This window comes from Onychostruthus taczanowskii, unplaced genomic scaffold (genome assembly GCF_017590055.1).
Source record: "Onychostruthus taczanowskii isolate IOZ18803 unplaced genomic scaffold, ASM1759005v1 scaffold188, whole genome shotgun sequence".
Lineage (NCBI taxonomy): Eukaryota > Metazoa > Chordata > Aves > Passeriformes > Passeridae > Onychostruthus > Onychostruthus taczanowskii.
In genome coordinates this window covers 597,123-624,231 of record NW_024499106.1, presented here as the reverse complement: position 1 = coordinate 624,231, position 27,109 = coordinate 597,123, and the positions used below count along the sequence as shown (strand labels likewise).

Genomic DNA, 27,109 nt, shown 5'->3' with positions numbered 1-27,109 from the left:
TGAGCCCCCCAGACCCCTTAGCTGCCCCACAGACCCTGCAGACCTACCAGTCCCTCTGTGGACCCCCCAGACCCCACAGACCCCTCAGACCCCCCCTAGATCCCCAAGGACCCCCCAGGCCTCCCACAGAGCCGCCCATAGACAGTCGGACACCCCCAGATCCCCCTGCACGCCCAGAGACCCCCGGAGAACACCCCGTGCACCCCCCACCCCCGGGAGCTGTCCAGGCCCCGGTGCTGAGCGGGGACACGGGGACAGATGGACAGGGGGACAGACGGACACGGGGACGCGGGGACAGACGGACAAGGGGACATGTGGACAGATGGACATGGGGACAGATGGACATGGGGACGCGGGGACACGGGGACCTCGGGACAGACGGACGCGGGGACATGCGGACAAATGGACACGGGGACAGACGGACGCAGGGACATGGGGACAGACGGACGCAGGGACATGGGGACAGATGGACACTGGGCCGTGGGGACAGACGGACACGCAGACATGGGGACACACGGACACGGGGACACACAGACACGGGGACATGGGGACAGACAGATATGGGGACAGACGGACACGGGGACAGACGGACACGGGGACAGACGGACACACAGCCATAGGGACACACGGCCATGGGGAGAGACGGACACGGGGACATGGGGACACACAGACACGGGGTCACACAAACACGGGGACACACGGACACACGGCCATGGGGACAGACGGCCGTGGGGTCGCACGGGGGGCTCGGGGACACGGGGACAGCCGGTGCCAGCAGCCCGCGCCCCCGCTCTCCCCGCCCCCCCCGGGGCTCCGCAGCGTAAACTGGGAGAGCTGGGAGTGTTGTACTGGGTAAACTGGGAATGGGATACTGGGTAAACTGGGAGAGCTGGGAGCCTCGGAAAGGTGGGGGGGATGGGGAGAGTCCCGGGGGGCAGCGGCCACACCCAGCAGCGCTCCCCCCCCCCCAGAGCGGGATCTGCCCCCAAAGTGGGGGTCCTGCCCCCCTCCTCCCCCCGCGGGGGTCCCGCTGTCACTCACCCCCACCACGACGCTGTCGTCCCCCTGGAACACGGGCAGGAACTTGTCCCCCCGCAGGATCTCGGCCTGGTTGAGCGGCCGGAAGCGGCACAGGACCTTGATGCTGCACTCGGAGCTGGGCTCGGCCATGCCGGGGCTCGGGGGGCTTCACACGGGGGGGCAACGAGGCTGGGGGGGTCACCCGGGGCGCTGCTCACAGCCTGAGGGACAGCTGGCACCGGGGGGCAGGATGGCAGCCGGGGATGCTGAGCGCGACCCGGGGCTGCAGGATGATGCTCAAGGATGCAGGATGCCGCTGCTCAGGGATGCAGGATGCTGCCCGGGTGGTACCCAGGGGTGCAGGATGCCGCTCAGGGATGCAGGATGCTGCAGCTCAGAGATGCCGGGTGGTACCCAGGGATGCAGAATGATGCTGCTCAGGGATGCAGGATGCTGCTCAGCACTGCAGGGTGGTACCCAGGGCTGCGGGTGGTACCCAGGGATGCAGGATGCTGCTGCCCAGGATGCAGCTCAGGGATGCAGGATGCTGCTGCTCGGGGATGCGCCTTGCGGGCTGCAGGATGCGGGAGGCGGCGCCGGGCGGGGCTGACGCTCCGCAGCTGCCGCTGTCGCCGCTCCTGTGACCGCTGCTGTCGCCACTGCAGCCCCGGGACCGGCGGGGGGGGGGGGGGGGGCCCCCCCCCCCCCGCGGGAAGCCCGCGCTCCTGACTCATCCCCCGGTACGCCGGGGGCTCTGCCCGGCCCCCGCTCCGTGTGACCCCCCAAACACGGCGGGGGGGTCCGCAGCTGACCCCGGGGGTCCCCCGCGGGTGAGAAGTGCAGCGCACTATGGGACACCCCCACGGTGCCCCCCAGTGCCACCCGGCCTGTGTGTGCCCCTACCCGTGAGACGGGCCCGGTGTCCCCCCGTGTCCCCCGTTCCTGCGACCCCCCATGTGCCCCTCATGTGTCCCCCGTGTGTCCCCTCACTGTGTGCCCCTGTGCCCCCCTCGTGTCTCCCCGTGTCTCACCCGTGTGTCCCCACATCTGAACCCTGTGTCCCCCCGTGTGCCCCCCGTGTGTGTCCCCGTGTGTATCCCCGTGTGCCCTCACCCGTGTGTCCCCCTCTGTGTCGCCCCCCGTTCCCCGTCCCTTGTTCACCCCCGGTGTGTCCCCTTTGTGCCCCCGGGCCCTACCCGTGTCCGTGTGTCCCCTGTCTCCCCCATTGTCCCCCCATGGGTCTGAGGGGCCGGGGGTTTGAGGAGGCCAGGGGGTCTCAGAACAGTGAGGGAACCAGTGGGACATGCAGGGACTGGGGACGTGGGAGAAGGGTGGCTCTGAGAGGGCCAGAGTGGGCCAGGGGGATCTGAGGGTGCTGTGCGGGGTCTCAGGGTGGTGAGGGGATCTGGGGGAATCTGCAGGATCCGAGGAAACCTGCAGGGATTTGGGGATCTGCAGGCACTGGCAGGGGATGGGGGTTCCAAGGGTTTTGGGGGGATCTGAGGGGATTGGGGGAATCAGGGGTCCTGAGGAGGTCTGAGGGCACTGGGGGGGCTGAGGGGCTGCAGGGATCGAGTCAGTTTGGGATGTCTGAGATTGGAATGACTGACAGGGTCTGGGGACCAGGGGGATTTGGGGAACTTGAGGGGCTGTGGGTCTCTGAGAAGATCTGGGGGTGAGCTGAGGGGTCAGTGGGGTGTGGGGGTGGCAATGTTTGGGGTGTCTGTAGGAATGGGAGGGGGCTTGGGCTGCCAGGGAGCAGCTGTCTGTCTGTGGGTCTGTCTGTGGGGGGAACACGGGTCCCGGGGGGGTGGGGGCACCCCGTGTGTTTGGGGTGACTGGGAAGTGGGACGTGGAGCAGGGGACAGGGGCCGTGAGTCGGGGTGCTGGGGGGACACTGCGGTGTTCGAGTGCTTTTGGGGGAGCAGGGACAGTCAGCAAGGGCTGTGGGGACATTGGGGTGTCCAGAGGGAGACGTGACCCTTCAGAGATGTCCATGGGGATGAGGTGTGGGGGTCAGGGGCCGCCGTGGGGGTCTCAGCACAGCCCCTGGTGCCGCAGGCCCGCAACGAGCCCGACGTGTACGAGACCAGTGACCTGCCTGAGGATGACCAGGCCGAGTTCGAGGCGGTAAGGCCCGGCCAGGGGGGAGCAGCAGCAGCTGGAGCAGACCCCCGGGACCCCCGGGACCCCCAGGACTGGCACCGTGGCAGGGAACCGGCTCCCACGCACCCAGCAGCACATCCTGCACAGTGACACGTCACCCCACGGGGGCAATGTTCCCCTGCAGTGGCAGTGTCCCCTCATGGCAACAGTGTCCCTCACGGTGACAGTGTCCCCCCACAGTGGAGTGTCCCCCCACAGTGACAGTGTCCCTCACGGTGACAGTGTCCCCCACAGTGGCAGTGTCCCCCCACAGTGACAGTGTCCCTCACGGTGACAGTGTCCCCCACAGTGGCAGTGTCCCCCCACAGTGACAGTGTCCCTCACGGTGACAGTGTCCCCCACAGTGGCAGTGTCCCCCCACAGTGACAGTGTCCCTCACGGTGACAGTGTCCCCCACAGTGACAGTGTCCCCCACAGTCCCAATGTCCCCCTGCAGTGACAGTGTCCCCCACAGTGACAGTGTCCCCCCACAGTGATAGTGTCCCCCACAGTCCCAATGTCCCCCTGCAGTGACAGTGTCCCCCTGCAGTGACAGTGTCCCCCACAGTGACAGTGTCCCCCCATGGTGACGGTGTCCCCCACAGTGACAGTGTCCCCCACGGTGACAGTGTCCCTCACGGTGACAGTGTCCCCCGCAGTGACAGTGTCCTCTGCAGTGACAGTGTCCCCCCCGGTGACAGTGTCCCCTCACAGTGACAGTGTCCCCCTGCAGTGGCAGTGTCCCTCACGGCGACAGTGTCCCCCTGCAGTGACAGTGTCCCCCGCAGTGACAGTGACAGTGTCCCCCCACGGTGACAGTGTCCCCCTGCAGTGACAGTGTCCCCCACAGTGACAGTGTCCCCTGCAGTGACAGTGTCCCCCACAGTGACAGTGTCCCCTCACAGTGACAGTGTCCCCTACAGTCCCAGTGTCCCCCTGCACTCCCAGTGTCCCCTCAGAGTGACAGTGTCTCCTACAGTCCCAGTGTCCCCTGCAGTCCCAGTGTCCCCCTGCACTCCCAATGTCCCCTCACAGTGACAGTGTCCCCTGCAGTCCCAATGTCCCCCTGTAGTCCCAATGTCCCCTCACAGTGACAGTGTCCCCTGCACTCCCAATGTCCCCTCACAGTGACAGTGTCCCTTACAGTCCCAGTGTCCCCCTGCACTCCCAATGTCCCCTCACAGTGACAGTGTCCCCTGCAGTGTAGCCCCCATCCCCCTGTGGCACCCTGCCTGTGCTTTGGGGGCAGGAAGGGGAGAGCAGCACACAGCCTCCCCTACACGGGCTGGGTGTCCCTGTCCTTGCTGTCCTTGTCCCCAAGAGAAAGGGGCTGCCAGTTCCCCAACCCCACCCCGAGGGGAACAAGGGGGACCCCCTGAACCTGCTGTGAGTAGTGGGGGGTCCCCAGCCTGGGCTAAGGCCATTCTTAGGGGTGGCTGCACAGAGAATTCAGTGTGCAGTGACAGGGATCCATCCTGGTGGGGCTCAGGGGACCCCCGGGGCTGTGGGGTGACCCCCAGCTGTGCTGGGGAGGACAGTGGGGGTTCAGGGGTCACAGCCCGAGGGGTGACTCGGTGCCCCCCGAGCCAGTGAGGGGGTGCCAGGCCTTGGGGGTGCAGGGGGTGCAACACCTGCCCTCTACCATCAGTGCCAGTGGTGTTTTTGGGGTCTGGCAGATTGGCACAGATCCCTGGCATGGAGCAGGGCCCACCAGGTACCCCCAAATCCTGAGGGGGGCAAAGAGACCCCCCCCCATGAGAGCCAGGGCAGCACGATGGGCTGAAACAGGGGTTTGAGCCCAAAGTGGACCCAGTCATGAGGTGACATGTGGCCCTTACTGTGGGGGGAGGTGACAGATGGGGGGTCCTGAGCCCCTCCTGCCTCGGGGAACCCTTCACCAGCTCTGGGGTGTTGGGGGGTCCTTCCTCCCCCTCGGGGAGCCCCCCAAACTGACCAGGGCTCCCCCCGCTTCCCCCCCGCTCCCGCCTGGCCTGGACTCAGTTTGCACAAGTAAGCGCGGCCCTGCTTTGGGGTGCATGGGGGGGCACTGCTGCATGTGCATGGGGGTCCCAGCGCTGTCCCCTCTGGGGGTTTTGGGGTGCCCTGCACTGCCCCCCTGCTCTGCCTTGCCCTCTGCATCCTCTGCCTGCCGCCCGCACTGCCCACCTGGCCTTGGGACCCCCGGGACCCCCCAGGCCCCCCGGGCTGGGTCTCATTGCCCTGGGGACCCTGCCTGGGCATGGGGGGGCCGTGCTGAGCCCCCTCTCTGCTGCCAGCATTGCATGGGGCAGCTGCTGGGCTGGGGCAGCTCCTGGCCCTTCAGAGCCCCCCCAGGCTCCCTGGGGGCTCTGGGGGTCCCCCTGAGTGTTGGGGTCCTGTGGGGGAGCACCGGGGAAGAGCTGGAGCTGCTGAGAGGAGTTAGGGGGTGATCCCCCAAACTCTGGCCACGTCCTGCTCCCCTCCAGAGCACGGCCCTGCTGCCCCCATCCCCGGCTGCCCCGGGTCTGTCCCACTGCCCCACATCCTGCAGGGGTCCCCAGCCCTCGGGGGTCCCCAGCCCGTGGGGTTCCCTGTCCCGCAGGGGTCCCCAGCCCTCGGGGGGCGGCGAGCGCGGGCCGGACCTTCTAACGCGGATTTTGTCTCTCTCTCCCCTCTCTAACCTTGCTCTGACTTTCTCACCTCTGGGAAACGCCAGGAGCTGGTAAGCGCCCGTCTCCCGGCCGCTGTCACTGTCCCTCAGCCACTGTCACCCGCTGCCACCCACCGCAGCCCCCTAACGCTGCCAGCGCTGCTCCCGCCGCTCTCACTGCCCGCAGCAAACCAGGGCCCTGAAACCACCCGGGCCAGAGCCTGGGGGGCTGCACAGGGGCACACGGGGGTCCTTTGGGTCCCCCCAGAGCCCTGCTGAGCTGGGGACCCCTTGATGGCAGCAGGGGGCAAGGGACACACACCGGCTGTGCCCACCCTGCCTGGCACAGGGCACCGCCCCCGGTCTGGGGGTCTGGGGGCCTGTGCCCCCCACTGCCTCCCTAATCAGCCCAAAAGGCAGCCAGAGGGCAGTGACAGCCCCAGGGGGCCGGGGGTCACCCTGGGGAGGAGGTTGTCCTGCCAAAACACAGCTGGGGACAGCGACAGTCCCATGGGGACAGGGGTCATCCTGGAGGGACCAGCAATGGGTCCTGGTCCTGGCCAGGGGCTGCTGGAATGTTCCACAGATTGGGATAGGCTGAACCTTGGGGGTCCCTGAGCTGGGCCAGGCCAGGGGCCCAAAGTCCTGACACGTCTTTGGGGGAGCCCTGCCTGCTGGGCTGGGCCAGACCAGGGCCCAGTGTCACCAGAGTCCAGTGCCACCACGCTGGGCCAAGCTTGGGTCTGATGTCCCCACACTGCACCAGGGGTCCAACATCCCCACTCCAGACTCTTGAGAGTACCTCCCTCTGGGCCAGGCCAGTCTGGGGGTGTGCTGTCCCCACCCTGGACCCTTGGGGACATGCCACATCACTGCCAGCAGAGCCCTCACCGGGCTGCCCTGGGGCCTGCGCCTGTGTCCTGGGGAGGACCAGGCCAGCCACGCCGTGTGCTGGGGGTGGTGGCAGCCCTGGGGCTCCCTTGTCCCCATCCCTGTCCGTGCCGGGGGAGGTGGTGGCAGTCTGGGGACACTGTGTCCCTGTCCCTGACGTGGCTCCGTGTGCAGGAGGAGCTGAGCAGCACCAGCGTGGAGCACCTGATCATCAACCCCAACGCTGCCTACGAGAAGTTCCGGGACAAGCGCCTGGGCACGGAGGGTGTGGGTGAGCTGGGGAGCTCGGGGGGGCCAGGGGGGCTGGCCATGAGCCGGGGGACCACGGGGACACTGAGCCCCCCGAGCTGGGCTGGGTCACACCCGCCTCTGCCTCTTGCAGATTTCTCTGACCGCATCGGCCGCACGCGGACAACGGGTTACGAGGCTGGGGAGTATGAGATGGTGAGTGGGCAAGGGGCACCCCTCCCTCCCCACGCAGTGCTTGGGGCACCCCTGGGTGCCACAGGTCCCTTGGGACCCCCGGGGTCACCTGCTGCAGCCCCTAGCCTCACAGGAGCCGTGTGCCAGCTCCACCAGCACCGTGCTGGTCTCTGCCCAGTCCATCCCAGTCTGCCATGCTGGGAGCCCCTGTCCCCACCACAGACCCCCGAGGGTGCTCAGGACAGCACTGGTCACCAAGTCCTGGCTGGAGCTGGGAGTCCCAGGGTGGATCTGGGGGTGGTCCTGGGGGTCCCAGGTAATCCTGGCTGGCTCATGTTCAGCTGGGTGTCCCCCAGGCCCCCGGGCCTTTCCTGGGTACCCATCATGTCCTGGTGCTGGGCTGTTTCCCCAGCAGGGCCCTGCCTGTCCCCTCACTGACTGGAGTTGTCACCCCAATTCCCTGGGCTGTCCCAGTTCCTCTGGTCCCTCAGGACCCTCCCAGGGGCCTCAGGGTGGGCTGCAGTCCCTGTCACCCAGGGCCAGAGGGGAGAAGGTGGCTGAGGGTCACCTGGCTCCTTCTTGGCCTGCTGGGAGGGGGTGACATCTGTGTCCCCTGGGCTGGTCTGTCAGGCCAGTCCAGTTCAGGGTATCTCTGGGAACAGCTGGGTTTGAGCAAGGGCCAGGGAACCCCCACATTCCACGGGGGACATGCCACCACCCAGAGCCACCCCACAGCTTTAGAGCCTGGGGTTAGGAGGGGGAGGAAGAGGAGGAGGAGCTCTGTGGGCACTGAAATGGGGAGATCCATGGGGGTGGTGATGGGGAACTTCATGTGGGTGAGGATGAGGAGTTCCATGGGGGTGAAGATGAGCTTCATGAGGATGAAGATGGGGAGTGTGAAGATGAGGAGCTCCGTGAGGATGAAGATGAGCTCCAGTGCAGCCCCTCTCCCTGTGGGTTCAGGACTGTCCTGGGCTGCTCCTGCCCTGCCCCACTGGCCCCATCAGGTTCCCTTTAGGTGCCACCTGAGGTTCTGTCACCTGAGGCTGCTCTGACCTGTCCCTGCAGGCCTCACCTGCTCCTGCTTGATGCCAGGTGCTGCCAGCACCTGTGAACCCCCTGAGCCCCCTGAACTCTGTGAGACCCCTGACCCTTCTGAGCCCCCTGACCTCTGTGAGACCCCTGACCCCTCTGGGCCCCCTGACCTCTGTGAGACCCCTGACCCCTCTGGGCCCCCTGACCTCTGTGAGACCCCTGACCCCTCTGGGCCCCCTGACCTCTGTGAGACCCCTGAACCACCATGAGATCCCTGAGCACTCCATGAGACGCCTGAGCCCCCTGACCCCTCTGAGGCCCCTGAACCACCATGACCCCTCCACCATCCCATGAGCTCCCCTGACCCCCTGTGAGCCCCCCAGCCCCCCGTGAGCCCCCCAACCCATTTGTCCCACAGCTGGGTGAGGGTCTTGGTGCCAAGGAGACGCCGCAGCAGCGATTCCAGAGGTTGCAGCACGAGGTGCAGGAGCTGCTCCGAGACGTGGAGCAGATCCAGGTGAGCTCCCACCTGTCCTGGGGCAGGGCTTGGGGGTGACACAGCACCTGTGTGCACAGGTGAGCCCTCACCTGTCCCAGGGTGTGTCCCGGGGGTGACACGGCCCCTGTGTGTCCCCAGAGCTCAGTGAAGGAGTCGGGGGCTGAGGAGGAGCTGACGCCCATGGCCCTGGCCAGGCAGGTGGAGGTGCTGAAGCAGCAGCTGCTCAGCTCCCACCTGGAGAAGGTTCTGGGCCCCGGTGCTGCCGTCGACTTTGCTGATCCCGAGGGTGCCCTGGCCAAGTGAGTGGGGGACACCACCCCGGGGGAGCATGGCAGCGTCCCCGTGTGGTGGGACAGGGACCCTCCAGCTTGTCCCCTGCCTGCCTTGTCGCTGTGCCCACCCTGTCCCCTCCTGGCTGTCCCCAGGCGGCTGCTGCAGCAGCTGGAGGTGGCCAAGTGCAGCAAAGCCACGGCGGGGAAGGGCCCCGCGCGGGCCGCCCCCCCTGCCGGCGATGCTGTCACCTTCGAGCTCTACTGGAGGCCGGAGCAGGACCAGTTTGCCCAGTCTGCCAAGGTGAGCGGGGGCTGCTGGCCCCGCAGGGGTGTCCTGGGGAGGGGGACACCACACCTGGGACCAGCACCTCACCCAAACCCCGCAGGTGTCGGAGCTGGAGAAGCGTCTGGCACAGCTGGAGGCGGCCATGAGGTGTGAGCCCGACAGCCAGGTGAGTGCCCAGGTGAGGGGGGGCTGCCCTGCCTCCCTCCTGCCACTTTCCTGCCCCCGTCCTTCATCTGCCCCTACTGACACCATTTCCCCCCACAGAACCCACTGCTGGTGGGGCTGAAGGGCTCCAGTCTCATGGTGAGTTGGGCAAGAGGGATTTGGAGGAACCCCTGGCCCCCCCCTGCCCTCAGTGCTTTGGGGGGGCTGCTGTACCCCCCTCACCTGTCCCCCCTCCCCAGGACACGGTGCAGGTGCTGCAGGCCAAGGTGAACGTTCTGGACGTGGCTGTGCTGGACCAGGTGGAGGCTCGGCTGCAGGTGAGGGGAGCTGGGGGGCACTTCTGAAATTGGGGGGCACTGCTGAAATTGGGGGGCACTGCTGAAACGGGGAGGCATTACTGGATTTGGGGCCCACTGCTGGATTCAGGGTTTTTCTCCCCCCACACCAGAGCGTCCTGGGGAAGGTGAACGAGATCGCCAAGCACAAGGCCACGGTGCAGGACGCTGACACCCAGAGCAAGGTATGGGCTGTGAGGCCCAGAGGCTAGGAGGGGATCCAGAAAAGCCCCCCCAGGCTGTGCTGACCCCCCAGGCTGTGCTGACCCCCCACTGCTGCCCCCCAGATCCACCAGCTGTACGAGACGCTGCAGAGCTGGGACGCCGTGGCCAGCGCCCTGCCCGACGTGGTGCAGCGCTTGGTGACCCTGAGGGACCTGCACGAGCAAGGTGAGGGCCGGGGGGGCTGGGGGACACCTGGTGGGGGTCACTGCCCTCCCCAGCACTCAGGTGTGTCCCCCTGCAGCCACCCAGTTCGGGCAGGTGCTGGTGCACCTGGACACGACGCAGCAGGAGATCGCGGGCGCTCTCAAGGACAACGCGGTGCTGTTGGCTGAGGTGGGTCCCCCTGGCCCCCCACTGCCCCCTGTCACCCCACCCCGCCTGCTCCATCACCCCATCCCCCCCTCACCCATCCCCCTGCCCCCCCAGGTGCAGAAGACCATGAAGGACAACCTGGCCATCGTCGAGGACAACTTTGCCGACATCGACGCCCGCATCAAGCGGCTGCAGAAGTGAAAGGCCCCAGGACACCCCCGGGGCTCCCCTGAGGACATCCCCGTGCCCCCCCAGGACCCCCTGGGCCCTGTGACCCCCCGCAGGTCCCAGCTGCTGCTTGTAAATACCCTGGCTCGGCCCCCCGTCCTCTGTCCCTGTCCCCACGGGGGTCCTGCCTGTCCCCCGCTCCCTCCCCAGCTGTGGGTGTCTGGTCCCCCCGTACCCCAATAAACAGCTCGGCTCCCGGGGTGTGTGTCAGCATTTCTGGTGGGGGGCAGGAGCGGGCCCCCCAAACTGGGGACTGGGGGGGACACGAGGGGAACCTGTGGGACCCCCACAAGGATGAGGGGCTGGGGGCAGCTGGACCCACAGACAGGGGAGGGGTCCCGGGTGTGTCCCCAACCCTCACACGGGTCCTGCAGCCCCCCACCCACAGCCAGAGCACCCCCATGGCACCAGCCCCCCCCAGTCCCGCCATCCCTCCCAGCTCCAGTGCCCCCAGGACCCGGAGACCCGGTGGCACCGAAGCCCCGCCCACTCCCCGTCGCCCCCGCCCATTCCCGCCAAGCCCCGCCCCTCGCCCCTTGTCCGCTGGGGGGCGTGGCCCATTTCCCGCCATTGCATCATCCCCGCGTGACCCCCCACGCGCCCCTCCCTCGCGCTAGGCGGTGCCGCTCGTCCCGCCCCCGCCGCTCTCCCATTGCTTGGCGCTCTCCTGCCAGTCACGCATCCCGCGCGCCCATTGGCTGCCGCCGGCGCGAGCGTTGCGTCAGGCTGCAGTTAAAGCGGCGCGGCGCGGGGGGCTGGGCGCAGCGCGGGACGATGCGGACGAGGATGAGCAGGGGGCAGCGAGCGGAGCGGGGGGGGCAGCCCGGGGGGCACGGGGGCCGCTGGCCGAGGGGAGCCGGAGCGCCCGGAGCTGTCTCCGCGGGACGGGGGCCCCGAGCCCCGGCGAGCCCCCCCTCGGGGGTCACCCCTCCTAAGAGCACCCCCTTCTCCTTCCCCAGGCATCGAGGAGAAAGTGTGTCCTCGCCGACCACCACACCTGAGAGCAGGTAAGGGGCCGCCCCCTTTGGCTGCCGGGGGTCCCGCCCCGCTCCCCCTCACTCCGTTCCCGTCCTTCGCTCCGTCCCGCAGCCCGCGCCGGGCCCGAGGTGACGATGGCGGCCGAGGGGCTGTGGGGGCCGGGCGGCCCCCCCGGCTGGGAGCTGGACGGCTGGTACGAGGACCTGCAGGAGGTGCGGGCGGCGGACCCCCCCGGGCCCGCCCCCGCCTGGGGGCCCGAGCAGGTGAGCGCGGGGCCGGCGGCGCCCCCGGGGCGGCGGGCGCGGGGCGCGGCCCCCGCTCCATCACCGGCCCCGGTTCCGCTCCCTCCGCAGGTGGAGCCGGGCCCGGGGGGCTGCGGGCTGGACCTGGCTCTGGCCGAGGAGCTGCTGCAGCTGCTGGGGCCCGAGGGAGCGGCTCCGGCGGAGCCCCCGGCCGCGACCCCCGGCGGGAGCGGGCCGGGCCCCGCCGAGGAGGCGGAAGAGGAAGAGGAGAAGGCGCGGGGGACGCGGAGGAAGCGGCGCGGCGGCGCCGGGGCTCCGCGGCAGCGGGACGGGGAGCGGCGGGTGCGGGAGCTGACGGCGCACAACGAGCGGCTCCGCGCCGAGATCCAGCGGCTCAGCAGCGAGGTGCAGCGCACCCGGGCCGCGCTCATCGACCGCATCGTCAACCTGCGCCAGGTGTAGCCCCTGCCGGGACACGGACTCTGCTGCCCGCCGGAGCGCGGGGACAGCCCTATGGACAGATGGACACTGGGACAGACAAGTGGATGCAGCTGCTCCACGCCGTTGTACAGCTCTTTGTCATTTATTACACGCGTCCGACCACAACCCGCGCGGCCCAGTTTGGTTACTGGAACCCCTCAGGGTGTCCCGGTCCGGGTGCTGGGGTCACTTCTTCCGCTTGCCCTTGGGGACCTCGGGGCTCCGGCCTTCGGCGAGTGCCAGCTGCTGCTTCAGCTCCAGCAGTTTGGCCACCTGGGCGTCCACCTGGGCCTTCTCCACCTGGGCAGCCTTCAGCTGCCTCACCAGGTTGCCCTGGACAGGTGGGAGGGAGGATTTGAGGCTGTGATGAGGATTCGGGGAGGGTTCAAGGTATGACAGTGTGTGTCCCGTGCCCTGTGCCCCCTCACCTGCTTGGCCACCTGCTCCGTCAGCTCCTGGATCAGTTTGGGGTCACCTGGAGCTGCTGAGGTGTTGGGGGGTGCAGGGGGGGCTGAGGCTGGGGGGGGCTGTTTGGCCTGGAAGAGGAAGAGATGGGCCAAGCCCCCCTCACTCCTATTCCAGGCAGGTGCAGCTCACCTGGGGCAGCACCTGGCGTTACCTGGGGCTCTGCAGCAGCACCTTTGGACTGGGAATGGGGAGGGGAGGGACAGGGAGGGTGGGGCTGCAGGTGCCCGAAGTGGGGGGGCACCTGAGCCCCCACTCACCTGCCCTCCCCCGAAGCGCTGGCGCAGGGCTTCCACCTGCTCAGGCTCCAGCTTCTGGAACAGGGGGCTCACCTGGCAGGGACAGAGGGGTCACACCTGGGGGTCAGCACCCGCGGGTGCCACCCCCGCAGGGCCTGCCCTGCCCTCCCCCGGCCGTACCGTGCCAACGCGGTGCCCGGCGGGCAGGGTGCAGGTGAGGCCGGGCCCGAGGCCGCAGCGCTCCGGGGGGATGCGGAGCTGGCCCTGGATGGCGGCGCTGACCCCGGGCACGAAGGGCTGGAGCAGCGCGGCCAGCGCCGCCGCCACGTTCACCGCGACACCGGTCACTGTCCCTGCGCGCTGCCTGGGGGGGACATGCTCGGTGACACCTCTGTGCCCCCTGGGGCGGGGACACGCTCGGTGACACCTCTGTGCCCCCTGGGGCGGGGACACGCTCGGTGACACCTGGATGGCGGCGCTGACCCCGGGCACGAAGGGCTGGAGCAGCGCGGCCAGCGCCGCCGCCACGTTCACCGCGACACCGGTCACTGTCCCTGCGCGCTGCCTGGGGGGGACACGCTCGGTGACACCTCTGTGCCCCCTGGGGCGGGGACACGCTCGGTGACACCTCTGTGACCCCCTGGGGCGGGGACACGCTCGGTGACACCTCTGTGACCCCCTGGGGCGGGGACACGCTCGGTGACACCTTTGTGACCCCTCCCTGCTCAGTGACCCTCTTCTGTCCTTCACTGTGTGGCTGGGGACATGCTCGGTGACCCCCTGGGGCAGGGACATGCTTGGTGACACCTCTGTGACCCCCTGGGGTGGGGACACGCTCGGTGACACCTCTGTGACCCTCCCTGCTTGGTGACCCCCTGGGGCAGGATGCTCGGTGACCCCTCTGTGACCCCTCCCTGCTCAGTGACCCCCGTGGCCTGTACTGCCTGGGGTGGGGACATGCTCGGTGACCCCCTGGGGCAGGGACAAGCTCGGTGACACCTCTGTGACCCCCGGGGCAGGGACAAGCTCGGTGACCCCTCTGTGACCCCTCCCTGCTCAGTGACCCTCTTGTGTCCTTCACTGCCTGGCTGGGGACATGCTCGGTGACCCCCTGGGGCAGGGACATGCTTGGTGACACCTCTGTGACCCCCTGGGGTGGGGACACGCTCGGTGACACCTCTGTGACCCTCCCTGACCAGTGACCCCCTGGGGCAGGGACATGCTCGGTGACCCCCAAGGCCATGTGCCTGTGCTGCCTGGGGGAGCGCAGTGCCTCAGTGTCCCTTGTGCCCCATGTCCTTGACCCCTCCCTGCTCAGTGACCCTCTTGTGTCCTTCACTGCCTGGCTGGGGACATGCTCAGTGCCACCTCTGTGACCCTCCCTGACCAGTGACCCCCTGGGGCAGGGACATGCTCGGTGACCCCCAAGGCCATGTGCCTGTGCTGCCTGGGGGAGCGCAGTGCCTCAGTGTCCCTTGTGCCCCCCGTGTCCCGCCCTCGCCCCCCTCCCCGGTCACTGCCCATGGGAGGGGCCCTCAGGAACACCCCCGTGCCCTGCCACTCAGTGCCTGTGACCAGGGACCTCCCAGTGTCCCCCCACTCCTGGCCTCACTCCATCCCTGCCCTGTGCCCCCATCAGTGCCAGCCTCCTGGAGTGGGGACCCCTCCATGGCACCCCAGTCACCCTGTACCCCCTCGGATCGTGGCTGTGCCCCCCTCCAGCGCCCCCAGTGCCCCCTCCCTGTCCCCAGGTGCCCCATCCGTCCCCACCTGTCCTTCTCGTCGCCCTTGATGCGCTTCCAAGGCTCGTTCACCTGGATGTACTGGTTGCCGTGGCGGGAAATGCTGAGCACGCACCTGAGCGCGTCGCGGATGCTGGGGGGGCACGGGGGGGCTGAGCACCTGCAGGGCAGGCTCTGCACCCCCCCTCCCCGGGCTCTGGGACCCCCAGGACCCACCGGACTTTCTCCATCAGCTGGTGGTACTGGCGCATCTCCAGCGTGACCCGGGCCAGGAGCCGCTGGTCCTCGGCCGTGAGCGCCATGGGGGGCACGGTGCCCCCAAAGAACTTGCACACAAACATGCCAGCCCTGGGGACAGTGGGGACAGGAGTGAGCCCATGCTGGGGACAGGCTGGGGGCAGGTGTGAACACAGCCTGGGGGCAGGTGGGGACAGGTGTGAGCACAGCCTGAGGACAGGTGACCCATTCTGGGCACAGGTTGGGGACAGGTGTGAGCACAGCCCAGGGAGAGGCTGGGGACAGCTGTGAGCACAGCCTGGGGACAGTTTGGGGACAGCTGTGAGCACAGCCTGGGGACAGTTTGGGGACAGCTGTGAGCACAGCCTGGCAACAGTTTGGGGACAGCTGTGAGCACAGCTGTGGCCCAGCCCTCCTCCCCAGAAGTGTCCCTACCTGTTGATGAAGTTGCCCAGGTTGTTGAGCAGCTCCGAGTTGTTCTTGAGCAGGAGGTCGGCCCAGGAGAAGGCGCTGTCCTGGCCCTCGGGCCGCAGGTACAGCAGGTAGAAGCGCCAGACGTCGGCCGGGATCCCGGTGTCCTTGGCCATGTCCCCGAACACGCCCACGCCCCGGCTCTTGGAGAACTTCCCATCCTCGTAGTTCAGGTACTCTGGGGACAGGTGAGCCCTGCCGTGGGGAGCTGGCCCCTCCCAGGCAGGTAACGGCCCCAGGTGTGACACAGGGAGGGTGGAGCCCCCATCCCTGGGGACCCCTCACACCTGGGGATCCCCAACACATGGGGACCCTCACACCTGGGGATCCCCAACACCTGGGGACTGCTCACACCTGGGGATCCCCAACACCTGGGGACTGCTCACACCTGGGGATCCCCTCACCCAGAGACCCCACACCTGGGGACCCCTCCCAGCTAGGGCTCCCCACACCTGGGGATCTCCACACCAAGGGACCCTTCACACATGGGGCTCCCAAACACCTGGGGACCCCTCACACCTGGGGATCCCCACATGCAGGGACCCCTCACAGCTGGGGCTCCTCAACACCTGAGGACCGCTCCGATGTTGTGATCCCCAACACCTCGGGCTCCCCAATACCCGGGGACCCCTCCCACCTGGGGCTCCCCACACCTGGGCCCGTACCTGTGGCGATCAGGTGATTCACCAGAGTGTAGTTGTCGTCGGCGCCCAGCAGCGAGCAGGGAAACACGACGCTGTGGAAGGGGACGTTGTCCTTGGCCATGAAGTTGTAGAGCTCCACCTGGCAGGTAACGGGGACAGGTGGAGACGTCAGCCGAGCGTCCTGCTCTGTCCCCCCTTCACCAGCACCTGCCTCCTCCCACCTGCTGGGGGTTCTTCCACCACCGCTCCCACTGCTCGGTGTAGTTGGCCGTGATGGACAGGTACCCGATGGGAGCGTCGAACCACACGTAGAACACCTGGGGGAGGGCGGGACCTGAGCAGGTGAGCGCAGCGGGCAGCGCCCAGCAGGGGCACCCGGGGCCACGGGGGGCACCCACCTTGTCACGGAAGCCGTCGAGGGGCACCGGCGTGCCCCAGGTGAGGTCGCGGGTGATGCAGCGCGGCCTGAGCCCGTCGCGCAGCCAGGTGCGCGTGATGTGCCGCGCGTTGGCCGTCCACTCACCCGCGGCCCAGGTGCGCTCCAGCCACGCCTCCAGCCGCCCCTCCAGCTGCGGGACACACAGCTGGGACACCCGGGCCACCTGGGGGGCCCCGTGCCCCCCTCACCGCTGCCCCAGGGCTGCAGCTCACCTTGGGCAGGTCCAGGAACAGGTGCTGGGTGGGCGACACCACCGGGGTCCCGTGGCAGAGCTTGCACTGGGGGTTCTGGGGGCAAACGGGGGTCCCCAGTGTGGGGGGGGATCCCCAGAGGTGGAGTGGGGGTCCCCACAGGCGGGGCAAGGGGTGGGAGTGGAGTTAGGGAGGTGCACAGAGGTGAGGGGAAGTGGGGGGTCCCCACAGGTGAGGCAAGGGGCTTTACCAAAAGTGAAATGCCCATGGTGAGTTAGGGAGGTGCACAAAGGTGAGGGGATCCCCAAAGGTGGAGTGGGGGTCCCCACAGGTGAGGCAAGAGGCGAAAGTGGGAGGGGAAGGCTCAGGGTGATTTGGGGAGGTCCCCAAAAGGTGAGGGGAAGTGGGGGGTCCCCAAAGATGGAGTAGGAGGTCCCCAGAAGTGGAGCTGGGGGGTACTCACAGGTGGGGCAAGGGATGTTACCAAAAGTGGGAGGGGAATGCCCAGGGTGAGTTAGGGAGGTCCCCAAAGGTGAGGGGAAGTGGGGGGTCCCCAAAGAAGGAGCGGGGGGTCCCTGCAAGTGGGGCAAGGAGTGAAGGTGGAGTTAGGGAGGTCTCCAGCCGTGAGGGGAAGTGGGGGGTCCCCAAAGAAGGAGTGGGGGGTCCCGGGAAGTGGGGCAAGGAGTGAAGATGGAATTAGGGAGGTCTCCAGCTGTGAGGGGAAGTGGGGGGTCCCCCAGGTGCAGCGGGGGTCCCCGGGGCTGCGGGCCCACCTTGAGCTCCACGGCGTTGATGAGCTTGCCGCACTTGTCGCACTGGTCCCCGCGGGCCTCGGCGTAGCCGCAGAAGGGACAGGTGCCCTCCACGAAGCGGTCGGCCAGGTACCGCCCGCAGCTCTCGCACCTGAGCTGCTCCAGCGTGTCCTGCAGCAGGAAGCCCCGGGCCAGCAGGCGCTGGAAGATGTCCTGGGCGATCCTGGCCAGGGAGGGCAGGCCACGCTAGCCACAGGTACCCCCGGTGCAGGTGGGGCTCACCTGGGCACCAGGGGCTCACCTGGCCTGCAGGGGCTCACCTGGGCACCAGGGGCTCACCTGGGCACCAGGGGCTCACCTGGCCTGCAGAGACTCACCTGGGCACCAGGGACTCACCTGGGCACCAGGGGCTCACCTGGCTTGTTGGGGCTCACCTGGTCGGGGGGTCCACCTGGTTATGAGGGGCTCACCTGCTCTGGGGGCTTATCTGGCCCTTAGCAGCTCAGCTGGTCTGGGGGCTTACTTGGTCTGCTGGGGCCTCACCTGGTCCTCACGGGCTCACCTGGCCTGGGGCTCACCTGGCCCTCACAGGCTCACTTGGTCTGGGGTCTCACCTGGTCCTCAGGGGCTCACCTGGCCTGGGGCTCACCTCGCCTGGGGCTCACCTGGTCTGCTGGGGCGTGGTGGTGCGGCCGAAGTGGTCGAAGGAGATGTGGAACCAGCTGTAGATGTCGGCGTGCAGGGCGTGGTAGCGGTCGCAGAGCTCCTGCGGGCTCAGCCCCTCCTGCAGCGCCCGCGTCTCCGTGGCCGTGCCGTACTCGTCCGTGCCGCACACGAACAGCGTGTTCCAGCGCCGCAGGCGGCAGTACCTGCGCACACCTGGGGCTGAGCAGCGGGCACAGCTGGGCTGGGCACCGGGCACACCTGGGCTCGGCACCGGGCACACCTGGGGCTGAGCAGCGGGCACAGCTGGGCTTGGCACCGGGCACAGCTGGGCTCGGCACCGGGCACACCTGGGCTCGGCACCGGGCACAGCTGGGCTCGGCACCAGGCACAGCTGGGCTTGGCACCGGGCACACCTCTGGGGCTCAGCACCGGGCACACCTGGGCTCGGCACCGGGCACAGCTGGGCTGGGCACTGGGCACACCTGGGCTCGGCACCGGGCACAGCTGGGCTTGGCACCGGGCACAGCTGTGGGGCTGAGCAGCTGGCACACCTGGGCTTGGCACCGGGCACACCTGGGCTTGGCACCTGGCACACTTCTAGGGCTCGGCACCGGGCACAGCTGTGGGGCACCTGGCACAGCTGGGCTCAGCACCGGGCACACCTGGGCTCGGCACCGGGCACACCTCTGGGGCACCTGGCACACCTGGGCTCAGCACCGGGCACACCTCTGGGGCACCTGGCACACCTCTAGGGCTTGGCACCGGGCACAGCTGTGGGGCTCAGGACTGGGCACACCTGTGTGTGGGCACCTGGCACACCTGAGGCTGAGCAGCTGGCACACCTGAGCTCAGCACCGGGCACACCTGGGTTTGGTACCTGGCACATCTGAGGCTGAGCAACTGGCACACCTGAGCTCAGCACTGGGCACACCTGGGTTTGGTACCTGGCACATCTGAGGCTGAGCAGCTGGCACACCTGAGCTCAGCACCAGGCACACCTCTGGGGCACCTGGCACACCTGGGGCTCAGCACCTGGCAAATCTGGGCTCAGCGCTGGGGACACCTGTATGTGGGCACCTGGCACACCTCTGGGGTGCCTGGCACACCTCTGGAGCACCTGGCACACCTGGGGCTGAACACCTGGCACACCTGTGTGTGGGCAGCTGTCACAGATATGGGGGCACCTGTCACACCTGAGCATGGACACCTGCCATGCCTGAAGGAACATACCTGTAACACCTGGGCATGGGCACTTGTAACACCTGCAGGGCACACCTGTCACACTCCTGGGGACATACCTGTCACACCTATGTATGGACACCTATCACACCTGCAGAGACACCTGTCACACCTGCAGGGCACACCTGTCACACCTCTGGGGACACACCTGTCACACCTGTGTACGGGCACCTATCACACCTGCAGCGGCACCTCTATCACCTGGCCATGGACACCTGTGACACCTGTGTGTGGGCACCTGTCACACCTGCAGGGAGCACACCTGTCACACCTGCACAGGTGTGCAGATAGCACAAACCCCCCAACAACCTCCCAGCCACCCCCTTGTCATTATCCCATCCCCCCACTACCCGCTGGTCCCAGCGAGGTTTGCTGCACCTGGCAGCACCTGCAGGTGGCACACCTGTAACACCTGGCAGGCAGCACAGCCCCCAGGGGCACGCCTGTAACACCTGGGCAGGCAGCACAGCCCCCAGGGGCACGCCTGTAACACCTGGGCAGGCAGCACAGCCCCCAGGGGCACGCCTGTAACACCTGGGCAGGCAGCACAGCCCCCAGGGGCACGCCTGTAACACCTGGGCAGGCAGCACAGCCCCCAGGGGCACGCCTGTAACACCTGGGCAGGCAGCACAGCCCCCAGGGGCACGCCTGTAACACCTGGGCAGGCAGCACAGCCCCCAGGGGCACGCCTGTAACACCTGGGCAGGCAGCACAGCCCCCAGGGGCACGCCTGTAACACCTGGGCAGGCAGCACAGCCCCCAGGGGCACGCCTGTAACACCTGGGCAGGCAGCACAGCCCCCAGGGGCACGCCTGTAACACCTGGGCAGGCAGCACAGCCCCCAGGGGCACGCCTGTAACACCTGGGCAGGCAGCACAGCCCCCAGGGGCACGCCTGTAACACCTGGGCAGGCAGCACAGCCCCCAGGGGCACGCCTGTAACACCTGGGCAGGCAGCACAGCCCCCAGGGGCACGCCTGTAACACCTGGGCAGGCAGCACAGCCCCCAGGGGCACGCCTGTAACACCTGGGCAGGCAGCACAGCCCCCAGGGGCACGCCTGTAACACCTGGGCAGGCAGCACAGCCCCCAGGGGCACGCCTGTAACACCTGGGCAGGCAGCACAGCCCCCAGGGGCACGCCTGTAACACCTGGGCAGGCAGCACAGCCCCCAGGGGCACGCCTGTAACACCTGGGCAGGCAGCACAGCCCCCAGGGGCACGCCTGTAACACCTGGGCAGGCAGCACAGCCCCCAGGGGCACGCCTGTAACACCTGGGCAGGCAGCACAGCCCCCAGGGGCACGCCTGTAACACCTGGGCAGGCAGCACAGCCCCCAGGGGCACGCCTGTAACACCTGGGCAGGCAGCACAGCCCCCAGGGGCACGCCTGTAACACCTGGGCAGGCAGCACAGCCCCCAGGGGCACGCCTGTAACACCTGGGCAGGCAGCACAGCCCCCAGGGGCACGCCTGTAACACCTGGGCAGGCAGCACAGCCCCCAGGGGCACGCCTGTAACACCTGGGCAGGCAGCACAGCCCCCAGGGGCACGCCTGTAACACCTGGGCAGGCAGCACAGCCCCCAGGGGCACGCCTGTAACACCTGGGCAGGCAGCACAGCCCCCAGGGGCACGCCTGTAACACCTGGGCAGGCAGCACAGCCCCCAGGGGCACGCCTGTAACACCTGGGCAGGCAGCACAGCCCCCAGGGGCACGCCTGTAACACCTGGGCAGGCAGCACAGCCCCCAGGGGCACGCCTGTAACACCTGGGCAGGCAGCACAGCCCCCAGGGGCACGCCTGTAACACCTGGGCAGGCAGCACAGCCCCCAGGGGCACGCCTGTAACACCTGGGCAGGCAGCACAGCCCCCAGGGGCACGCCTGTAACACCTGGGCAGGCAGCACAGCCCCCAGGGGCACGCCTGTAACACCTGGGCAGGCAGCACAGCCCCCAGGGGCACGCCTGTAACACCTGGGCAGGCAGCACAGCCCCCAGGGGCACGCCTGTAACACCTGGGCAGGCAGCACAGCCCCCAGGGGCACGCCTGTAACACCTGGGCAGGCAGCACAGCCCCCAGGGGCACGCCTGTAACACCTGGGCAGGCAGCACAGCCCCCAGGGGCACGCCTGTAACACCTGGGCAGGCAGCACAGCCCCCAGGGGCACGCCTGTAACACCTGGGCAGGCAGCACAGCCCCCAGGGGCACGCCTGTAACACCTGGGCAGGCAGCACAGCCCCCAGGGGCACGCCTGTAACACCTGGGCAGGCAGCACAGCCCCCAGGGGCACGCCTGTAACACCTGGGCAGGCAGCACAGCCCCCAGGGGCACGCCTGTAACACCTGGGCAGGCAGCACAGCCCCCAGGGGCACGCCTGTAACACCTGGGCAGGCAGCACAGCCCCCAGGGGCACGCCTGTAACACCTGGGCAGGCAGCACAGCCCCCAGGGGCACGCCTGTAACACCTGGGCAGGCAGCACAGCCCCCAGGGGCACGCCTGTAACACCTGGGCAGGCAGCACAGCCCCCAGGGGCACGCCTGTAACACCTGGGCAGGCAGCACAGCCCCCAGGGGCACGCCTGTAACACCTGGGCAGGCAGCACAGCCCCCAGGGGCACGCCTGTAACACCTGGGCAGGCAGCACAGCCCCCAGGGGCACGCCTGTAACACCTGGGCAGGCAGCACAGCCCCCACCAGTGCACACCTGTCACACCTGTCACACCTGTCACAGCTGTAACACCTGTCACACCTGTCACAGCTGTCACAGCTTTCACACCTGTCACAGCTGTCACAGCTGCCCCAGCTGCCCCACCCGCGCGGGCAGCACAGCCCCAGCCCCGCGGAGCCCCCGCAGCCTCACCTGGCGAAGGTGTCGGCGCTGAGCACGCAGCCGATGATGTTGCCCAGGTGAGGGACGTTGTTGACGTAGGGCAGCGCGCTGGTGATCAGCACGTTCCTCTCGCCCTCCACAGGTAACCTGCCAGGAGGGGGGGTCAGAGCAGCGCCCCCCGCACCCCCAGTGCCACCTGGGCACGCTCACACAGGTGAGCACACCTGGGCACACACACACACACACACACACACACAGGTGAGCACACCTGGGCACACTCACACAGGTGAGCACACCTGGGCACACTCACAAAGGTGAGTGCCACCTGGGCTCACACACTCACACAGGTGAGCACATCTGGGCACGCTCACACAGGTGAGTGCCACCTGGGCACACACACACACACGGGTGAGCACAACTGAACACACACACACAGGTGAGCACACCTGGGCACACACACACACACAGGTGAGCACACCTGGGCACACACACACACTCACACACACAGGTGAGCACACCTGGGCACACACACCCGCGCACACACACACACACGCACACACACACACACACACACGCACACGCGTGCGCGGGGGACTTTGGGCTTCAGTTTACATGTGCCGCTCCTCGGGCAAGAAAAAAACTCGGCCCAGCCCTCACACACACACACACAGGTGAGCACACCTGGGCACACACACACACACACACACACACACACACTCACACAGGTGAGCACACCTGGGCACACACACCTGGGCACACACACACACACACACACACACTCACACGGGCGTGCGTGGCTGCCGGGGCGGGGGCAGTGCCGCGGGGCCCCGTGCCCAGATCTCCACGGCGGCGGCGATGTCGTCGTCGGTCAGCATCCGCTCGGGGCTCTCCTCCTCCTGCGGGCACCAGGTGAGGGGGGCTGCTCCCACGCGCCCCCCGGCCTCCCCCCGGGGCGGGGTCGCACCTGGGGCTGGTGGCGGGGGCCGGGCAGGGCCGGGGGGTTCTGGCCCAGGTGGTTCCGGAGCTCCGGCAGCGCCTCCGGCAGCAGCGCGGCCGCGGCCCGGCACGGCTCCCACGCCGACATGGCGCCGAGCCAGCGGCGCAGCACCCGCAGCTCACCTGGGCACGGGGGGTCAGGGGGGTCAGCCCGGCCCGGCTGGGACCCCCCAGCCCCCCCCGAGCCACCCCCAGCCCGCTCTTACTGGGCAGACTGGCGTCGTCCTGGAGCACTGGGAACAGGCTGCCCCACACCACCACGTCAGCCACCGAGGCGGCGTCCTGGGGACACAGGGACATGGCTGTGAACTGGGGCACTGAAAGGGACTGGGAGTGTGAACTGCGAGCACTGGGAGTGCCATGTAGGAGGAATAAAGACAAACTGGGACAAACTGGGGGTACTGGGAGGGCACGGGAGTGTGAACTGGGGGACACCGGGAGTGTGAACTGACAGCAGGGTCACAGTGAGGGGACACAGCGAGGGACAGCAGGGTCACAGCAAGGGGACACAGCGGGGACATAACGGGGCCACAGCGGGGGGACACAGCGAGGACAGCAGGGTCACAGCGAGGGGACACAGTGGGGACATAACGGGGTCACAGTGGGGGGATAGCGCGGTCACAGCGAGGGGACACAGCAAGGGACAGCAGGGTCACAGCGGGGGGACACAGCGGGGTCACACCAGGGGACAGAGGGAACATAACAGGGTCACATCAGCGGACGGCAGGGGTCACATCAGGGGGGACAGCAAGGGTCACACTGGGGACATAACAGGGGGGACGGCGGGGGACACAGCACAGTGGGGTCACATCTTGGGGACAGGGAGCCCCGAGCCTCAGGCACACACCGGGGTGACATCGGGATCACAGGGAGCAGAGCCCTGGGGTCACACTGGGGACACACTGGGGTCACACTGGGGTCACACTGGGGGCACACCAGGGACACACCGGGGTCACACTGGGGTCACACTGGGGGCACACCGGGGACACACTGGGGTCACACCGGGGGCACACCAGGGACACACTGGGGACACACCGGGGTCACACCGGGGGCACACCGGGGTCACACCGGGGACACACCGGGGCACTCACCTGCAGCGGGGCAGGTTCTGGGAGGTTTGGGGCAGGTTCTGGGGGCTCTGGGGCAGGGCTCGGGGCAGGTTCTGGGAGGTTTGGGGCAGGTTCTGGGGGCTCTGGGGCAGGGCTCGGGGCAGGTTCTGGGAGGTTTGGGGCAGGTTCTGGGGGCTCTGGGGCAGGGCTCGGGGCAGGTTCTGGGAGGTTTGGGGCAGGTTCTGGGGGCTCTGGGGCAGGGCTCGGGGCAGGTTCTGGGAGGTTTGGGGCAGGTTCTGGGGGCTCTGGGGCAGGGCTCGGGGCAGGTTCTGGGAGGTTTGGGGCAGGTTCTGGGGGCTCTGGGGCAGGGCTCGGGGCAGGTTCTGGGAGGTTTGGGGCAGGTTCTGGGGGCTCTGGGGCAGGGCTCGGGGCAGGTTCTGGGAGGTTTGGGGCAGGTTCTGGGGGCTCTGGGGCAGGGCTCGGGGCAGGTTCTGGGAGGTTTGGGGCAGGTTCTGGGGGCTCTGGGGCAGGGCTCGGGGCAGGTTCTGGGAGGTTTGGGGCAGGTTCTGGGGGCTCTGGGGCAGGGCTCGGGGCAGGTTCTGGGAGGTTTGGGGCAGGTTCTGGGGGCTCTGGGGCAGGGCTCGGGGCAGGTTCTGGGAGGTTTGGGGCAGGTTCTGGGGGCTCTGGGGCAGGGCTCGGGGCAGGTTCTGGGAGGTTTGGGGCAGGTTCTGGGGGCTCTGGGGCAGGGCTCGGGGCAGGTTCTGGGAGGTTTGGGGCAGGTTCTGGGGGCTCTGGGGCAGGGCTCGGGGCAGGTTCTGGGAGGTTTGGGGCAGGTTCTGGGGGCTCTGGGGCAGGGCTCGGGGCAGGTTCTGGGAGGTTTGGGGCAGGTTCTGGGGGCTCTGGGGCAGGGCTCGGGGCAGGTTCTGGGAGGTTTGGGGCAGGTTCTGGGGGCTCTGGGGCAGGGCTCGGGGCAGGTTCTGGGAGGTTTGGGGCAGGTTCTGGGGGCTCTGGGGCAGGGCTCGGGGCAGGTTCTGGGAGGTTTGGGGCAGGTTCTGGGGGCTCTGGGGCAGGGCTCGGGGCAGGTTCTGGGAGGTTTGGGGCAGGTTCTGGGGGCTCTGGGGCAGGGCTCGGGGCAGGTTCTGGGAGGTTTGGGGCAGGTTCTGGGGGCTCTGGGGCAGGGCTCGGGGCAGGTTCTGGGAGGTTTGGGGCAGGTTCTGGGGGCTCTGGGGCAGGGCTCGGGGCAGGTTCTGGGAGGTTTGGGGCAGGTTCTGGGGGCTCTGGGGCAGGGCTCGGGGCAGGTTCTGGGAGGTTTGGGGCAGGTTCTGGGGGCTCTGGGGCAGGGCTCGGGGCAGGTTCTGGGAGGTTTGGGGCAGGTTCTGGGGGCTCTGGGGCAGGGCTCGGGGCAGGTTCTGGGAGGTTTGGGGCAGGTTCTGGGGGCTCTGGGGCAGGGCTCGGGGCAGGTTCTGGGAGGTTTGGGGCAGGTTCTGGGGGCTCTGGGGCAGGGCTCGGGGCAGGTTCTGGGAGGTTTGGGGCAGGTTCTGGGGGCTCTGGGGCAGGGCTCGGGGCAGGTTCTGGGAGGTTTGGGGCAGGTTCTGGGGGCTCTGGGGCAGGGCTCGGGGCGCTGCGGGGGCTCCCCCCGGCCGGACTCACTGGCAGATGGCGTTGGGAGAGAACAGGACCGTGCCGCTGTCCAGCTCCAGCTGCAGCTCCAGCCCGGGGCCCTGAGACCGCTCTGCGGGCAGGGACAGGGACAGGGACAGGGACAGGGACACGATCAGGGACAGGGACAGGGACAGGATCAGGGACAGGGACAGGGACAGGATCAGGGACAGGGACAGGGACAGGATCAGGGACAGGGACAGGGACAGGGACACGATCAGGGACAGGGACAGGGACAGGATCAGGGACAGGGACAGGGACAGGATCAGGGACAGGGACAGGGACAGGATCAGGGACAGGGCGGGGCCGCGCGGGGCACGGCGGGAGGGGCCGCGGCCGGGGGCGGGGCCGCCGGTGTTAGCTCCGCCCAGGACACGCCCATCTGGACTAGCGCCTAAGTCTCGCGAGAGAGCGGGCGGGAGGTTGCCATGGCAACGGGGACGCGGCTGCGGAGCCGCCATGGCCGGGATGGGAACGGGGATGGGAACAGGGACGGGATAACGGGGATGGGATAACGGGCATGGGGTAGTGGGATAATGGGATAAGGGAAATGGGATAGCAGGATAATGGGATAATGGGGATGGGATAACGGGGATGGGATAACGGGAATGGGATAGCAGGATAACGGGATAACGGGAATGGGATAGTGGGATAACAGGGATGGGATAGCAGGATAACGGGGATGGGATAGTGGGGATGGGATAACAGGAATGGGATAAGGGGAATGGGATAGCAGGATAACGGATAACTGGGATGGGATAACGGGAATGGTATAGCAGGATAACGGGATAACGGGAATGGGATAACGGGATAACAGCGATGGGATAGCGGGATAACGGGGATGGGATAGTGGGGATGGGATAACGGGATAGTGGCATAACAGGATAAGAGGATAACGAGGTAATGGGATGGGAACTGGGATGGGATCCATGGGATGGATAATGAGATGGGAATGATGGGATGGGAATGATGGGATGGATCCATGGGATGGATAATGGGAAAATGGGATTGGAAATGGGATCAGAACTGGCACGGGATGGGAACAGGGATGGGATAATGGGATCCATGGGATGGGATCCATGGGATGGGAATGACGGGAATGATGGGATGATGGGATGGATCCATGGGATGGGATGATGGGATCATGGGGATGATGGGATGATGGGAATGATAGGAATGATGGGATGATGGGATGTATCCATAGGATGATGGGAAGGATCCATGGGATCATGGGATCATGGGATCATGGGATCATGGGATCATGGGATCATGGGATCATGGGATGATGGGAAGGATCCATGGGATCATGGGATCATGGGATCATGGGAT

General features: G+C 67.8%; 4 protein-coding genes across 4 annotated transcripts in view; 2 read left to right on the top strand and 2 right to left on the bottom strand.

The window, feature by feature from the left end:
- Positions 1-1,721, bottom strand: part of KIF5A (kinesin family member 5A) — a gene marked incomplete at its 3' end in the record, with an annotated part of 22,847 nt that extends 21,126 nt beyond the window's left edge. The window contains 1 exon segment of the mRNA XM_041401246.1: positions 1,042-1,721. Coding sequence (XP_041257180.1) covers positions 1,042-1,170 — 129 coding nt within the window.
- A 148-nt stretch (positions 1,722-1,869) lies between these two features.
- DCTN2 (dynactin subunit 2) lies at positions 1,870-10,664 on the top strand. The gene is made up of 15 exons (XM_041401245.1): positions 1,870-1,925; positions 3,009-3,150; positions 5,861-5,866; positions 6,860-6,956; positions 7,068-7,129; positions 8,562-8,660; positions 8,781-8,941; positions 9,068-9,215; positions 9,301-9,366; positions 9,465-9,503; positions 9,605-9,682; positions 9,814-9,885; positions 9,988-10,090; positions 10,167-10,258; positions 10,352-10,664. The coding sequence occupies exons 1-15, from the start codon at positions 1,870-1,872 to the stop codon at positions 10,436-10,438; spliced, it is 1,308 nt and encodes a 435-aa protein (XP_041257179.1). The 3' UTR covers positions 10,439-10,664.
- A 590-nt stretch (positions 10,665-11,254) lies between these two features.
- Positions 11,255-12,291, top strand: DDIT3 (DNA damage inducible transcript 3). The gene is made up of 3 exons (XM_041401316.1): positions 11,255-11,472; positions 11,555-11,706; positions 11,797-12,291. The coding sequence occupies exons 2-3, from the start codon at positions 11,578-11,580 to the stop codon at positions 12,145-12,147; spliced, it is 480 nt and encodes a 159-aa protein (XP_041257250.1). The 5' UTR covers positions 11,255-11,472; positions 11,555-11,577; the 3' UTR covers positions 12,148-12,291.
- MARS1 (methionyl-tRNA synthetase 1) lies at positions 12,228-23,372 on the bottom strand. The gene is made up of 18 exons (XM_041401243.1): positions 23,279-23,372; positions 23,041-23,195; positions 22,860-22,972; positions 22,107-22,223; positions 18,011-18,214; positions 17,367-17,568; positions 16,615-16,689; positions 16,362-16,532; positions 16,185-16,280; positions 15,985-16,102; positions 15,284-15,497; positions 14,828-14,959; positions 14,640-14,744; positions 13,335-13,434; positions 13,050-13,133; positions 12,891-12,962; positions 12,594-12,701; positions 12,228-12,498 (listed from the first exon to the last, which is right to left on the bottom strand). Exons 1-18 carry the CDS (start codon positions 23,370-23,372, stop codon positions 12,352-12,354), a joined length of 2,307 nt encoding a protein of 768 aa, XP_041257177.1. The 3' UTR covers positions 12,228-12,351.
- Positions 23,373-27,109: the final 3,737 nt, after the last annotated feature.

Excerpts from the sequence above, each read along its gene's own strand:
- DCTN2 (XM_041401245.1), top strand. The coding sequence starts at position 1,870 with ATGGGACACCCCCACGGTGCCCCCCAGTGCCACCCGGCCTGTGTGTGC. Across the intron at positions 9,886-9,987 it reads ACGCTGACACCCAGAGCAAG|ATCCACCAGCTGTACGAGAC; the intron begins GTATGGGCTGTG and ends GCTGCCCCCCAG. Across the intron at positions 10,259-10,351 it reads ACGCGGTGCTGTTGGCTGAG|GTGCAGAAGACCATGAAGGA; the intron begins GTGGGTCCCCCT and ends CTGCCCCCCCAG.
- MARS1 (XM_041401243.1), bottom strand. The coding sequence starts at position 23,372 with ATGTCCCTGTGTCCCCAGGACGCCGCCTCGGTGGCTGACGTGGTGGTG. Across the intron at positions 22,973-23,040 it reads GCCCCCGCCACCAGCCCCAG|GAGGAGGAGAGCCCCGAGCG; the intron begins GTGCGACCCCGC and ends TGGTGCCCGCAG. Across the intron at positions 16,281-16,361 it reads TCGACGGCTTCCGTGACAAG|GTGTTCTACGTGTGGTTCGA; the intron begins GTGGGTGCCCCC and ends GCCCTCCCCCAG.
- DDIT3 (XM_041401316.1), top strand. The coding sequence starts at position 11,578 with ATGGCGGCCGAGGGGCTGTGGGGGCCGGGCGGCCCCCCCGGCTGGGAG. Across the intron at positions 11,707-11,796 it reads CCGCCTGGGGGCCCGAGCAG|GTGGAGCCGGGCCCGGGGGG; the intron begins GTGAGCGCGGGG and ends CTCCCTCCGCAG.